At 41.0% G+C, this 16890-nt stretch overlaps 1 protein-coding gene across 1 annotated transcript; it reads left to right on the plus strand.

The window, feature by feature from the left end:
- The first annotated feature begins 13569 nt into the window (after positions 1-13569).
- On the plus strand, positions 13570-16518 carry LOC308101854 (vitelline membrane outer layer protein 1 homolog). Its single transcript, XM_080451360.1, has 4 exons — positions 13570-13682; positions 14267-14394; positions 15416-15525; positions 15981-16518. Exons 1-4 carry the CDS (start codon positions 13649-13651, stop codon positions 16288-16290), a joined length of 582 nt encoding a protein of 193 aa, XP_080307486.1. The 5' UTR covers positions 13570-13648; the 3' UTR covers positions 16291-16518.
- Positions 16519-16890: the final 372 nt, after the last annotated feature.

Here is a 16890-nt window from a genome sequence, read left to right on the forward strand (position 1 = left end):
CAATGTATTGGGAGGAATTACAAATAAAATGTCATTATTTTATTGTATTATTTTGTTTACTTCATCAAGCGAACTAATGGCTTTTTTATACTCAGTTTTCTTTGACCACCTTATAGACCAATATAGTGTGTGTGTGTATTAGGGCTTTCACCAACTAGTCGACTAGTCGACTAGTATAACCACTAGTCGACTTTGTTGGTACTAGTCGAATAGTTGAAAAAAAAAATATATATATATTTTGTAATTTGTTTTAATGCCATAGTAACGGCCCATCTTACTATTATTATCATCCTCCTGACTTTATTTTTTACCAAAAGGGGGTCAAAAGTATGCCCAATAAAAGCCTATTATTGGGCAATGGGGATCCTTGGAGATGCTGCTGTGGTAATGTGCTGCTGTGCCAGAAGCGCTTCCCTTAAAACGCCTATAATACGTTTTTAATTAGGCAAGTTTGTAGCGAATATATACAGTGACATAGATCGATACAAATACCACACACACGCACGCACGCAGGCACGCGCGCGCGCACACACACACACACACACAGAGAGGGACGGACGGACGGACGGACGGACGGACGGATAGATAGATAGATCCAAATACAACGTCTGGATAATAGATTTATGAATTAAATTACAGAGGTGAGGTGACGTCTGCAAAGAATATGAAAACGCTAAGTGTATCCCTTATGCAAGTACATAATATAAACTTGAGAGCGAGAGAGAGAGAGAGAGAGAGAGATGGAGAGAGAGAGAGGCAAACATTCTTTTAGCGCCTTTTCGCACGCATGGCGCGCGCGCACACACACACACACACACACACACACACACACACACACACACACACACACACACACACACACACACACACACACACACACACACACACACAAACACACACACACACACACACACACACACACACACACACACACACACACACACACACACACACACACACACACACACACACACACACACACACACACACGGACGGACGGACGGACGGACGGATGGGCGGATAGTAGATAGATCCAAATACAACGTCTGGATAATAGATTCATGAATTAAATTAAAACGCTAAGTGTATCCCTTATGCAAGTACATTAAATATACTTAAACTACCAAAAGAGAGAGAGAGAGAGAGAGAGAGAGAGAGAGAGAGAGAGAGAGAGAGAGAGAGAGAGAGAGAGAGAGAGAGAGAGAGAGGAGAGAGAGAGAGAGAGAGAGAGGCAAACATTCTTTTTGCGCATTTTGGAATAATGAGATTTTTTTTTTTCCGGATCAATGAAGCCTCGGGACAATGGGCTGTAGGAACTATGTAGTAGGGGGTACTAAGTGAAAAATCGTTACGCGGCGGATAAAAGCATGAAATTTGATACAGATGTCCCTTGGGTCATCCTAAAACATCCTAGAAGGGGTGCCCAAAAAAATCTTAAACAGGAAGTGAGTTATGGACAAATTCCAAAATGGCCACCTAAACTGTTGACCGTTGACTCAAAAGACACCAAAATAATCTCCAAAAAGCATAAAATGTGGCACACATGTCCTTTGGGTCATCCTAAGACATCCTAGAAGGGGAGCCCAAAAAAATCTGAAACAGGAAGTGAGTTATTGACCAAATTGAAAATGGCCGCCTAGTGTTGTCGATTGACTCAAAAGACAACTAAAGAATCTCCAAAAAGTATAAAATGTGTCACACATGTCCCTTGGGTCATCCTAAGACATCCTAGAAGGGGTGCCCAAAAAAGTCTTCAACAGGAAGTGAGTTATTGACTAAATTGAAAATGGCCGCCTACAGTGTTGGCGATTGACTCAAAAAGCCTATAGAATCTCCAAAAAGTATACAATTTGGCACATATGTCCCTTGGGTCATCCTAACACATCCTAGAAGGGGTGCCAAAAATAATCTGAAACAGGAAGTGAGTTATTGACTAAATTGAAAATGGCCGCCTACAGTGTTGAAAGATGATGCAAGATACCTACAGAATCTCATAAAAGCATGAAATGTGGTACAAATGTCCCTTGGGTGATCTGAACGCATCCTACAAGGGGTGCCCAAAAAGGTTTTAAACAGGAAGTGACCGCCTAAAAGCAGTTGACACAAAAGAAAACATAAGGGGGCGTCATAAAAGTGTATAATTTGGTACGTACATTGAGTGCTTCTTAATATATCCTAGAAGGGGTTATTTATTTGTTTGCTTGTTTATTAAACTTTTTAGGAAGGGACCATGTTGAAGAAATTCTAAATGGCTGTTTAAACAGTTGACCATGGCAGTCTGCATATTATGCAGACTCAATACGACAGGTTATGCAGTGCATAACTTGCCGTATCTTCTCATGTATTTTCTTCTTGATCATTACTGTTTTTTTGTGATTAGTGTTTAGTAACTACATGTATTCATGTGTGCCATTTCGCAATTACCAGCCCATTGGCATAATGCTCTGCAAGGTAACCCAGCATCCCGGCATCTACACTTTCTCGAACAGAAGGGCTCAGCTTTGCAGCCACACTTGAGTTCTCTACAAACTTAAGCAGCCTCTGGCAAGAGTGTCCATAAAGGTGTCCACGAATCAGCGACTTTAATTTATTTGTCAGGAGATGGTAGAGATTGCATAGCTTTCAGGCTTCTGGACCAAATGCTAGATTGGCTGCTCGATTTGAATATTGTAGCAGTGCAGCCCGTGTGGGAGGAGTGTTTTCCATTGAGAGACTATTCAAACTTTTTTTGGCACCCCTTAGGATGCATTCAGATCACCCAAGGGACATTTGTACCAAATGTCATGCTTTTATGAGATTATTTTTTATGAGTGTCTTTTGCATCATCTGTCAAGACTGTACACAGCCATTTTCAATTTAGTCAATAACTCACTTCCTGTTTCAGATAATTTCAGGCACCCCTTCTAGGATGTCTTAGGATGACCCAAGGGACATGTATGCCATTATGAGATTCTTTAGTTGTCTTTTGAGTCAATCGACAACACTGTAGGCGGTCATTTTCAATTTTGTCAATGACTCACTTTCTGTTTAAGATTTTTTTGGGCACCCCTTCTGGGATGTCTTGGGATGACCCAAGGGACATGTATGCCAAATTGTATGCTTTTATGAGATTCTTTAGTTGTCTTTTGAGTCAATCGACAACACTGTAGGCGGTCATTTTCAATTTTGTCAATGACTCACTTCCTGTTTAAGATTTTTTTGGGCACCCCTTCTGGGATGTCTTGGGATGACCCAAGGGACATGTATGCCAAATTGTATGCTTTTATGAGATTCTTTAGTTGTCTTTTGAGTCAATAGATAACACTGTAGGCGGCCATTTTCAATTTTGTCAATAACTCAGTTCCTGCTTAAGATTTCTTTGGGCACCCCTTCTAGGATGTCTTAGGATGACCAAAAAGACATGTGTGCCAAATTGTATGCTTTTATGAGATTCTTTAGTTGTCTTTTGAGTCAATCGACAACACTAGGCGCCCATTTTCAATTTAGTCAATAACTCACTTCCTGTTTCAGATTCCTTTGGGCACCCCTTCTAGGATGTCTTAGGATGACCCAAGGGACATATGTGCCAAATGTTATGCTTTTTGGAGATTCTTTTGGTGTCTTTTGAGTCAACGGTCAACAGTTTATGTGGCCATTTTGAATTTTGTCCATAAGTCACTTCCTGTTTAAGATTTTTTTGGGCACCCCTTCTAGGATGTTTTAGGATGACCCAAGGGACATCTGTATCAAATTTCATGCTTTTATCCGCCGCGTAACGATTTGGCCATTTTTTGTGCTTAGTACCCCCTACTAATGGACCTTTGGTCTAATGGTGATTTTTCGGACTATGGAGATGTCGAAATTATGGGACTTCTGACCAATGGTGCTTCGGGAAAATGGGCTTTCGGACTAATGGGCGGGCCTCCACTGGAAACACTCTACTACACTAGTGGGTCTCAAAGTGTGGTCCAGGGACCCTCATGGTTCCTTGAGGGGGTTCTAAATGGCCCCTTACGGATGTGTAACTGAGAGTGTACAAATGGAACCAAATGGACCCGTCCTTGAAATTAAATGGAACAGAGCCTTAATTAGTATAATTGGTAAGAACTGTGAAGGAAGTAAAGAAGAGGCCCATGTTTAAACAAAATGCCAACAGTCCAGAAAAAGCCTTTTTGGTTAATGCCCTTTCCCCCTGTTTTCCAGTAGGGCGGTAGGGTAGCCTTTGTAACCACCTATGTTTTGTTTTATGTTAGGTAAGTTAGTTAGCATTATTTAAAGTGTTATTTCAATTAGTTTGGCTGTATTCATCCTGATGTCAACACTTACAGTACAACAGTAATACATCATCTTTGGACTGTTAACCTATATGTTCAGGGCCGTGGGAAGGTGTTTTAAGTTAGAGGTGCTGTAGTAGGAAGTCCATTTTTGCTTCTTTTGTCTAAGGGGGTGGGGGGGATCACTGCACGCAGGACAGCAACACTGTTCTTAAATCATCCATGCCATGATTAGCAGTGGTGGAAATTAACAAAGTACAATTACTTAAGTACTGTACTTAAGTACAATTTTGAGGTATTTGTACTTTACTTGAGTATTTCCAATTTCCTATACTTTTACTACTCCACTTCTTCTCAGAGGCAAATATTGTACTTTTACTCCACTACAATTATTAGAAAACTTTAGTTACTAGTTACTTTTCAGATATAAATTATGATATTATGAAACATACATTAACCACTTTAGCCCTATTTTATACATAGCCAATTTGAAAAAAGTCAATCTACAAGCTTACAACGCGTCGCGATGCGACGCGTTGTGAGCTTTCAGATCTGCTATTTTCAAATATTTGAGTACTTTTACTTTTGGTACTTTAAGTACATTTTGATACCAATACTTTTGAACTTTTACTCAAGTAAAGTTTGAATTTGGGACTTTTACTTGTAACAGAGTAATTATACATTGCAGTATTGATACTTTTACGTAAGTAAAACATTTGAGTACTTTTTCCACCACTGACGATTAGAAAAATCTATCAAAAGCAGCGGAGACCACTGCTGCTATCTGAGCTTCTTTAAAACTTTTGCTCTTCATTTGGCATGAAGCCAAGAGTGTTATGATAACAAAACACCACCACAAAGCCATCTGACTAACGTGTCACGTTCGTCACGTTTACTCAAGGAGCATTATACCTCTAATGCAAAGCCAGGCTGCATAAACACATATTCACCCCACAGGTACCATAACAGATCCACAAAAGAAAACACTGCAATTAGTTTCACAAACATCAAAACATGCTATTGTGCGCACAATGCAAAAGAATGCCAGAACATGGCAACGAGGTTTAATACAATGACACAAAGTTATATACCAAGCAACTGCACCATGTAACTGCATTCATCACATTTCTGGCTATTGCAACGAACAGCTCCATTGCGCACAATGATCCAGACATGACAAGTCACAGTTCTAAAACTCTGTGTGATTAAGACGACTAAGTATGTATCTGATTGGCGGCAGCATCATATTTTAACAGAATTTGTATTGAAGAATTGTCACAGCTTTTCAGAGAAGGATAAACAGAATTTTTACACGTGAGTGCTGTGAGCACTTTTCATTACATCTTATGATGAGCGATCGGGTGCTTTTGGTGCCGGCCTGCGCGCGCATACTGGTTCTTATCAGTGTGGCGTCGTCTGATATGACCCTTTTTGTAGATCATTTGTCAGTTTTTTATTGATTGATCTCTCCTCCCCCTTGCCCCCCTTCTTCTTCTTACCTTTCTTTTTGAATGGAAATAACAAGAACGATGGAGCTTGCACACAAACACATTTCACCCACTGTTTTACACCTGTAAACTTGTGATGTGACAATGAAGTTGATTCTGTATTCTGTTGATTCGGTTTGATTTCTGTCAGTAAGTGTTCCCACATTATTGTCTCCGGCATGGCGAGAGATTATGTTTTACCCCCTGTCCTGTGTGTCCGTCTGTCCGTCCGTCTGTCTGCGAGCAGCTAATCTCCGGCACCGTTGGCCCGGTCGCTGCGAAACTGTGCACACACACTCCCTGGATGCCAATTCAGAACCTCTGCCCCACATTTTTTCACATGGGCCTGTTATAGCGCCACCAGGAGGCCGATTTGTGCAAACCCATTTTGGATAGTACTCCTACAGATTTTAGTCAAAGTCATGTGATCAAGACGGATCAGTCCGATATTTCACATTCCATCCTGATTGGCTAAGGTTGGCTTCCAAAGTTTGCAGGATTGGTCCGTTTGGAACCAAATGCCTCAAATCATGAACGCAGTGTGCGATTTCCATGCAAATTTGCACATATATTCCCACTAGGCCGAGGAAGAAATGCCACCCTTTTCACATTGCCCTGTTATAGCGCCACCAGCAGGTCTAATTTAGCAAAACACATTTTTGCAACAAATTGCCTCAAATCATGCATGCACTCATATTCCCACTAGGCCGAGGAAGAAATGCCACCCCTTTCGCATTGGCCTATTATAGCGCCACCAGGAGGCCACAATAACCTACCTGACCTGGCGGAGACCTGTGCTCCGAGGAGCACTTTTTCTAGTTGTTGACTGATTTGATCCCTCAAATGAATTGAATGACTATCAACAGAAAGTGATGACCATAATTCACACCCCCCATTTTCCCCAGTAAACTCCTTGGGAAACGTGTGGATAGGAAGGATATAATGACCAAAATAGTGAAGTCAGTTTGAAAGTGGATGAAAGTAAGTTATGATGTTGTTGTGCGACAGGACTACCTCCAGACAGAGCATCACCTCAGGTGTGTGTTTATGACAATGTAAGGATGATTACCAGACGTCCGTCTGCATTGATGTGTAATAAAGACAATAACACACATAATACTTAAACAACGTTTATTCAGAACTGGGGAGCTTTTTTACAAATCATGCATGTTTGTAGCTGCTCTTCAGTGTGAGCTCTGAGTACACAAGTTACTGTATATAGGACTGACCAACAAGTCCAGCCAAAACATTCTATAGTGATGTGTTTCTCTCATTAAACATTCTGCATCCAAACTAAAACTCCTCAAACAAAGTTCGGAAACTTAACTACCGGTCAATTATTTCTCCCCTTGTTTAGGGTTAGGGTTATTTTATATCGTTGTTATCGTTGATTGTTCACCTTTACAACGATGTATAACTTGTAAGGAACGAGCAGCACAACTAAGCGTGTAGTATAGCGACCCCCAAGAATTTGCCAAAATCCCGCAATATGCTTCTGTTGGTAATTGCTCTTGTTTTGAGCCACCTGCCAGCCCACACCTGCTGGACATTCCCAGTAAGACAATTAAAGGTGTAGTGAAATGAAAAATATGTTTTTCACACTTTTAGAGCATATCCGTGGTCATCATATGGGCATACCTAACAATAGATGCCAAAATAATTGAAAAAAAACCAAAACATTTTTGTGTATTTTTATATCAAAAGTCCCTAAAAAAACAATCTTAATTACTTCCTGTAAACGAAAATGTGCTGCATGATGACAACACAACTTTCATGAATATAAATGAATCTTGATTACATGCACCTGTTTGATTCCCATAGCTGCACGTTCTTCAAACACAGCTGATTTTAATTACAGAGCTACTCCTTTTTGAATCTCATTCAAGATGACATCCAGATGGTTTATTACTCATTTTAAACTTCATCTGCACGCTAAAATATGTATCTGAAAACATTATAGGTTAGAAATAAGCCACGTAGTAGCAAACGTGCTTAACTAGCTCTCACTTGTAAACAAACACTAGCCCTGTTGCACACGGCTGAAGTGATTGAGATTCCAACGTCCCATAGCCTGATGGGATGGGACCTTCTGATTGGTTACTATCAATAATAGTGAAAATAGCCGATCTACAAGCTCACATCGGCTATTCTCTCTCTATTTTCTTTCTTTTCTCTCTTTCCATTTCATTGTGGAAATGTAATATCTTTGGGAAACAAAAACAAAGAAACAAAGTAATAAAAAAACAGACCTGTAAGGGTTCAGTTTAGTTCAATAATTTAGCTGGGGACCGCCCGGAACCCCCTCAATGACCCATGGGGGTCCCCGGACCCCACTTTAAGATTGATTGTTATAAATGTCACAGATGTTTAGCGAAACCTGACCAATGACTTTCCATGCAGCTTTCCGTATATGAAGCTCCTTCCCATTTCCATACCACACTGAAGAATAACAATAAGAAATATAGCTGCAAGCAGCGATAAGCGGGGCCAGGGAATAGAGAGAGAGAGAGAGAGAGAGAGAGAGAGAGAGAGAGAGAGAGAGAAAAAGAGAGAGAGACTAATGAGGAGTGAGTGAGGGCAGGTGTGATTATGGATTGAGAGGGAATGACAGCAGGTGAGGTGGGTAGATCCAATCCATGGGAATAGGCCAGGTGGACTGTTGCTGTTGCACACTTTCTAAAAGAACATAATTATGAGAAAGAGAGAGAGAGAGAGAGAGAGAGAGAGAGAGAGAGAGAGAGAGAGAGAGAGAGAGAGAGAGAGAGAGAGAGAGAGAGAGAGAGAGACGGAATAGATTGAAGAGAGAGAGAGAGAGACGGAATAGATTGAAGAGAGAGAGAGAGATAAACGGAATAGATTGAAGAGAAAGAGAGAGAGAGAGAAACGGAATAGATTGAAGAGAAAGAGAGAGAGAGAAACGGAATAGATTGAAGAGAAAGAGAGAGAGAGAGAAACGGAATAGATTGAAGAGAAAGAGAGAGAGAGAGAGAGAGAGAGAGAATCGGAATAGATTGAAGAGAGAGAGAGAGAGAGAGAGAGAGAGAGAGAGAGAGAGAGAGAAAAGGAATAGATTGAAGAGAAAGAGAGAGAGAGAGAGAAACTGAATAGATTGAAGAGAAAGAGAGAGAGAGACTTGGAAAAGGAATAGATTGAAGAGAGAGAGAGACATGGAAACGGAATAGATTGAAGAGAGAGAGAGCGAGAGAGACATGGAAACGGAATAGATTGAAGAGAGAGAGAGAGACATGGAAACATAATAGACTGAAGAGAGAGAGAGATGGAAGCAGAACGGATTGAATGGACATCTCAACCTATTGCCATTAACAGGAATCGAACCCTCAACCTTCGGATTGACAGGCTGCAACACTACCTATAGTGCTATAGCTTTGTACAGATTGAGGTTGTCTGTTGAAGATAAAAGTGAACCAGTGAAAGCAGCCGACCTACAAGCTCAGAAATACGTTGCTATCTGAAAAGTTGTGAGATTGTAGATCGGAGAGAGAGACATGGAAACGGAATAGATTGAAGAGATAAGGGTTAAGAGTCTTGCTCAGGGACAAATTTCATTTGCTGGCCTGGCCTGGAATCGTACCTGGGGCAACTAGGGCCTCTGGCTCCCTAGGCTGGCTCACTAACCACTCAGCTATGGCCGCCCCTCAAAAGAGAGAGAGAGAGAGAGAGAGAGAGACATGGAAACGGAATAGATTGAAGAGGGAGACATGGAAACGGAATAGATTGAAGAGAGAGAGAGAGAGAGAGAGAGAGAGACATGGAAACAGAATAGATTGAAGAGAGAGAGAGACATGGAAACATAATAGATTGAAGAGAGAGAGAGAGATGGAAGCAGAATGGATTGATTGGACATCTCAACCTATTGCCATTAACAGGAATCGAACCCTCAACCTTCGGATTGACAGGCTGCAACACTACCTATAGTGCTATAGCTTTGTCCAGGCTAAGGTTGTCTGTTGAAGATAAAAGTGAACCAGTGAAAGCAGTCGATCTACAAGCTCAGAAACACGTTGCTATCTGAAAGGTTTTGAGATTGTAGATCGGCTATTTTCAGAATGAAGTATGTCATACATTGCAAAAACATACCTTCTCAGATAAGCATTTCATGTTATCTTTATCAATTGCATATGTATTCATTAATACAGTCTTGTTGTTTGCAATGTACTTTAAATGAAGTCTCCACCAAGGGAGGCTTGAACCGGCAACCCTGCTGTTGTGAAACATTCACTTAACACATTGGGTGCCAGAGGTTTATTAAAATATTATACGTTGAGTGCCAGCATTTCTTCCATCCACTTGCGTTATACATTTCGTGCTGTGAGAAGCCCCGACGCGGAAATGCATGTAAACAAAGCGTGCGTGCGAGACGGCGGAGGGTCCCGACTAACGCCTGGAACAATAATATTTCCAACGCGACCCTCCATTGCAGCGTGATCGCCGATCGAAAACGGCTCGTTTCCACCACATTAAAAAGAAATGGAGATATTAAGCTTTTAATCAAGGAGATAACATTGAAAACGCCGACCGGAAGGATTTTTGACATGGAGCCACATCCAGCCTCTTCTTCTCAGAAACTGCTTGGGTGATGTCAAAGTTTCGTTTTAGCGCCCCACGTGGCCCACATGTATAAAAATAGAATTGGGTCAAAAACGGTCCGGACCGTTTTCGGCACTTCTCGTTTGGACCCTCAAAAACGGTCCGGACCGTTTTTGGCATTCAATGTGTTAAGCGGGAAGCCATTGGACCAACAGACCTGATCCAGTGAAAACGGAGGTCAAACAGATGATACCATTTCACGCAAATAAATGAAAAATCCTGGGTTTAAGTGTTTTTCAAACTGCTCAAAATTGCGGACAATCTAAGGGCGGAGAGAGAGACATGGAAAAGGAATAGATTGAAGAGAGAGAGACATGGAAACATAATAGATTGAAGAGAGAGAAAGATGGAAGCAGAATGGATTGATTGGACGTCTCAACCTATTGCCATTAACAGGAATCGATCCCTCAACCTTCGGCTTGACAGGCTGCAACACTACCTATAGTGCTATAGCTTTGTCTAGGCTGAGGTTGTCTGTTGAAGATAAAATTGAACCAGTGAAAGCAGCCGATCTACAAGCTCAGAAACACGTTGCTATCTGAAAAGTTTTGAGATTGTAGAAGTGAAGTATGTCATACATTGAAAAGACATACTCTCAAATAAGTATTTCAGGTTATGTTTAACAATTGCACATGTGTTAATTGACACAATCATGTTGTGTGCAATGCAACTTTAATGAAGTCTGCATCAAGTGAGGCTTGGGTCCAAAGTTCATGTGTAAAACGTTTCGTGCAGATTACTCAAAAATCCCAGGAGGAGATAGGTTTTAACTGTTTTTCATATAATTCAAAATGGTGGGAGATCTAAAGGTCAGAGGTCAAAAAGTTGTTCATCATGAGTAGACGCATGTGTGTATTGAAGTTTTATGGCTGTAGGTCAAACAGGGCATGAGTTGTACCTGTTCAAAGTTGGCATTTTCAATTGAGTGCTATAGCGCCACCTTTTGACGAAAGATTGTGAGATTTATTTCTTGATAGTTTTTCATGACCATCTACCATATGGCCGAGTTTCGTAAAAAGCGACAGCACGGTTCACCCAGAACTGCGAAAAGTGGCAGAAGAAACAGAATAAAGGGAATAATAAAACAGGTCCAGAGCTGAGCTCTGGCCCCGTAATAAAGAATGAGAACAAACAAGGAAAACTAAATTAAATAAACTGTCATTAAAACTGTATTTTATCCTAAATAGATGTATGCTCAAATTGTAACTGCACGTACACAATATACTAACGTGTCTGTATACAGATGGTTATGCCTTATTGCACATTCTATAAAGGAATAATCTCATAATGAAATATTTGTAATGTGTCTCACTTCAAGAGACTAATCTTACTAGAATCTTCCTCTTGCTGTCATTTGCTTAAAAGCTTCCTCAAATATTGTGTTTGGTGGTGACTGTTTGAAGGCAAACAATATAATTGTGTTTGATGGTGACTATGAGGTCAAACAATATTGTTTTTTTGTTTTGTTATTTTTGTTCTTTATTTACCCAGGGTAGTAGTCTCATCAAGTGCTCATCTTCAGCAACGCCCTGTACATAGAAACACACAGACAGACACACACATTAAAACCTGGGAGCTGACTGCAACCACAGTCTTATACTGTTGGCCACTAACCAGCTCCACTGGAGCAGTTGGGGGTTCAGTGCCTTGCTCAGTGCCTTGCTCAAGGGCACTTCATGTAAAGTGTATGTATGTAAAATGTATGTAAAGTGTAGGTTTCATAACTAGGACTATATAAGACCATGGTTGTAATAGTCAGGGGTTATTAATACATCTTGGAATAAATTCCTTACCAAGAAATGTCTTCACCCGTGTTTGTAAAGTTGTCTAGTAACACATCTCACGAAGATTGAAATTCAATTTACCTAGGGGAATTTGTGACAGCTGCTGAAAGTTGGGTTACCCTTAACCTTAATCTTTTTTGGAGGTCACTCTTCGATTTAAGAAACCGGGCCACTCGTAAATCTAAATTAGACTGATTTTGCATTTCATCATATCTTTGCCTATACTTTTGTGAGGTCAATCACCAAATCACCAAATAGCACTCCCATTGTATGTTTTTTTTTTTCCATTTTCAAACAGGAGTTACCATTTATAACCATCAAATTGTGTGTATTTCTCTGTGACTCCTGCATGTCCTCTCTCAACGCATCCTTAAACCTCCTCTTCACCTCTTACCTGGCAGCTACATCTTCATTAGCCTTCTCCCAATGTACCCCTCATCTCTCCTTTTCACATGTTGAAACCATCTTAACCTCACCTCCCTGTCTTTATCCCCAAACCTTCCAACCTGGGCTGATCCTCTAATTTAGTCATTTCTGATCTCTTTCCTTTTCACTTTCCTCCATCCGTTCCCTCAAAGTACTCTTTCCATCTTCTCAACACACTGTCGCTGCTTGCTAGAACATTTCCATCTCTATCCTTATCACCATAACCTGTTGCACATATTTCCCATCTTTTTATCTCTGTCTAGCCACTCGGTGCAGAACTGTTTCTCCCTTCTTAGTGTCGAATCGCTTTTCACCTAACCTTCGCCACCCCTCTCTTCGCCTTACTTTTCATCTCCTTGTAATTCTGCCTCCTTTATTCATCTCTCTGGCTGCCTTTTTATCAAAAAACCTGCATAGCCTATGCAATGAGCTGGAAAGGTGGGCTTGGACGATTTTCTGCCAAGGAGTGGATTTGGTGCAAAACAAATGCTTGCAATGGATTCAGAATCATGAAAAAACCCTAGTTTGACCCCTCACATGCTACTCAAAGCAGAATTCAATTTAGTATTTTTTTCCCCGCATAAGGTTAAGGGTACCCCAACTTTCAGCAGCTGTCACAAATTCCCCTAGGGAAATTGAATGTCAATCTTTGTGGATGTGTTACTAGACATCTTTACAAACACATTGGTGAAGACATTTCTTGGTAAGGAATTTATTCCAAGATTTGACATTATTCTGATAATATTCCCTGACTATAAGCAGGACTTATACATCAGAGCTGCTTTGATCTGACAACATGACCAACCTCCCACTCCTGTGCATCCTCATCGGTAAGTACTCCTTCCTGTTTCCATGCCACACTGGAAAAAAACGAAATGAAACAAACTGTCATTGAAACTGTAATTAGCTAATGTAACAGGCGTAGGCCTACTCAAATATTGTGTTTGGTGGTGACTGTTTGAGGTCAAACAATATTGTTTTTTTTGTTCTTTATTTACCCAGGGTAGTAGTTGAGGACAAGCGCTATACGACTATATAAGAGCATGGCTTGAAGCAGACTTATACATCAGTTCTGCTTTGATCTGACAACATGACCAACCTCCAACTCCTGTGCATCCTCATCGGTAAGTACTACTCTTCAAAGCATAATTTACAATAACTTACAGTGGTGAAAAAGGTAGTCAGATAACATTGGTCATCTTAGAATCGTCTCATATAATATTTGTGGTCCAAAACTAAACAAGCTGTCCCGGCGATGTTATCGGGGAGGTGGCTCTGTATCGTTTACGATAGTAACTCATATTTGATACAGTCTGTTTCTGGTGAAAATTTAATTAATTTGGTGGCAGTAACTTAAGTGTTTTCTTGCCGTCAGTTGATGCTTGATATCCATATGAGTCAAACCGCCCGGCTCATTTGTTTATTTTTGGAACACAGTTCTTATATGCCGCGATATTAAACACGTCTAAGGGAATTCAGAATGGGGGGGGGGGGGGGGGACGTGACCCAGGTAGGATACGCAAATTACATCAGACTTCGGTACTCTATAGGAAGGGTGTGTGTCAAAATGTCTGCGGTCTACACAAATGCCAGAGTAGACGTTACAATGACCCAGGAAGTGTTTGAGAGTGAAATATCCCTTTCATTTCATGTTTGTGTCTAGTTTGTGAATATTTGCCACATCATTGTGTTGTGTATTATGTTTCAGTGCTGGCTGCTGTGTGCGGGCAGGGCAGCCTGGAAATCATCAAGGTCAGCAATGGGAGTCCTTGGGGCCCCTGGGACCATGAAAAGATGTGCCCAGACGGCTCGTACGCTGGAGGCTACAGTATTCGGGTGAGGCCATTTACTATTTACATTACAGTTTAACCATATTTATTAAATTCCTATTTCATTGCTGTCGGGCAGAAACTTCTCAACTCCATATTCTAACTTTGTGTGGTCTTCTTTTCATAATTTAACACCATACATGATCATACTACAGCGTCACACAAATAAATTAACTTTTGAATTTGAATCCTGAAAAGTAAAAGTTTTGGACATATGAGGCTTCCACCTGACAGAGACTATTTACAAATGAAATGTCATAAACCTAACACCCAGTTTGTGTTTTTGGGGAGCGAGGCTAAATCCTCACCTGATGACACACTCAGGTGAGTTTCGTGATGTCATCAGTGTCACTGATGGTGGCATGATTCCTTAACCTGATGATATTGAGTTCACAAGTTTACAATACAGCCTCCATCTGGGATCGCTTAGAGATTGGAGCTTTAACCGACCCGTGCCCAGTCAAAGCAATCACCGGCAGCTACGGGCGGGATCGAGACCATGTTAATGCATTTATGTCATATTTACATGCCGAGTTAAGCTCTGACATTTAAGTGAAATGTAGCCTGATATTACCAGATTGCTTTAATGGCTTAAGCACATTTTAGATGAAAAAAAAAGACAATATTTTTTCCCTGCTCTTTTCTGCTCTAGTGGACAATGAGATTTTCCGATAAGACTGTCCGTTCGTCGTGCTCCGTCACATATTACTCTATATATAAACACTTGCACAAGTGGCTCGTTTTGAACAAAATGCCTCAAATCATGAACGCAACGTGCGGTTGCCGTGACACTTTGCACACACATTCCCACTAGGCCAAGGAATAAATGACCCCCTTTTCACATTGGCCTGGCCACCAGGAGGCCACAATAACCTAGGTGGAGACCTGTAGCCTGATTATCAGCCTGAAGCTGCGTTCAGTTTCTCTCCAATGCTGAATTCACACCAGCAGCATTGCGCCTCTCTGCTTGTCTTGTTTATTCTCTTCTCTTTGCTCTTTTCTCTCGTTGGTCTGAATTTCTCTCACAGGTGGAGGAGGATCAAGGCTGGGGTGATGACACTGCATTAAATGGCATTCGACTTCATTGTGTCAAGGGAGGCAAACCTACCAATCAATACGTGGAATCAAATCCTGGACAGTAAGTATATGACACCTCACACCAGTGTTGAGATATAGCTTAAAGATAAGTTCACAACAAATTAAAATGAAGTAGTTGACATTCATAGTTCACAATTTATAATGTTGAACTAAGGTCTCGGTCCCCAATAATTTGTTTAAATTATTTTTATAAGCTGCTCCGAGCGAGCTATTCTTTTTCAATGAAAACTGCACCTACACATCAATCCACAGACTTCCATCATTGCCACTAAATGAATGCCTGTATTATTTGAGACACACATACGGGTATTTCGGGGCGTGGCCGAATCCCCCATGAAAACCACTTCCAGCACACCTCTGTGGTTGTAGAGAGAAATTCTGTCTTGTGTCAATAAAAAAAAAGTGGCTATTAAGTGACAAAAAAGGTGTTAATCTAAAATATTGCCATCCCCTGAAACCCCATATGACCGCTGCTCCATTTTTTTTTTCTTTTAGCTTTGGTGCCTGGTCCGATGTGAAGTGGTGCTATTCAGGGTTCACACGTTTCAAGCTGCAGGTGGAGGGCAAGCAAGGCGGTGGTGACGACACCGCTGCCAACAACATCGTCTTATCCTGCAGCAGCGGAGGGGACTCTGAATTCGGTGCTGGCATGGACTGGGGTGACTGGGGTGGCTGGGGGTCCTGGAGCCGCTACTGTAGCCCAGGGAAAGTCATCTGTGGGATCCAGACAAAGGTGGAGGCTAGGCAAGGCGGTAAAGACGACACTGCGCTAAATGATGTGCGTTTTTATTGCTGCCATAAATAATTTGTGGCATAATTATGCATACCGCTTGGATACCGTAGAAACCGCTTATCTCCATATTTGACTTTTTGTGTTTTTTTCATAAATGAACAGCCTATTTGATCATACTACAGCGTCACAGACAAAAGTATAAAAAAAATCAGATGCTGTGTGCTATCTTATATGAGGTTTGAATCAATTAGAAAACTGCTAATAGATATAGAAATAAAGATGTTATTTTCTGCAATGCTACCTAAGCTGTCTGTCTGCTTTGTTAATATCCTGTTTGTCCAACTGTGCTCTATTTTGACCGCACTCACCCCGTTCTCCCCCAGCCAGAGAGCTCTTCACACCTCCAGACTACCTGGAGATCGTCATTGTTCAAGCTAATGGGATCATTTGCATTAAACTGTCAGCTGGAACCTGGCATATTTGCTATATTTTATATCATGTATCACCAACATGTTACTAATTATAGAGAATGTGAAATTATTAATATTATTAATTAGTGTAATTGGTTGTTTATTCCCTGCGCAATGGATGAATTGTGGGTGGTTAGAGCATCTCTCTCTCTCAGTCAAAAGATAAAAACATTGCTCTCCGTCCATAAACTTGTGCAGACAA

Source organism: Gymnoscopelus braueri (assembly GCF_963280865.1).
Source record: "Gymnoscopelus braueri genome assembly, chromosome: 15".
Classification (NCBI taxonomy): domain Eukaryota; kingdom Metazoa; phylum Chordata; class Actinopteri; order Myctophiformes; family Myctophidae; genus Gymnoscopelus; species Gymnoscopelus braueri.

What these genes read in the sequence shown, in the direction of transcription:
- LOC308101854 (XM_080451360.1), top strand. Translation starts at nt 13,649, where the DNA reads ATGACCAACCTCCAACTCCTGTGCATCCTCATCG. An exon ending in ACTCCTGTGCATCCTCATCG is followed by an intron (nt 13,683 to 14,266) that starts GTAAGTACTACT and finishes ATTATGTTTCAG; the next exon opens with TGCTGGCTGCTGTGTGCGGG. An exon ending in GTGGAATCAAATCCTGGACA is followed by an intron (nt 15,526 to 15,980) that starts GTAAGTATATGA and finishes TTTTTCTTTTAG; the next exon opens with CTTTGGTGCCTGGTCCGATG.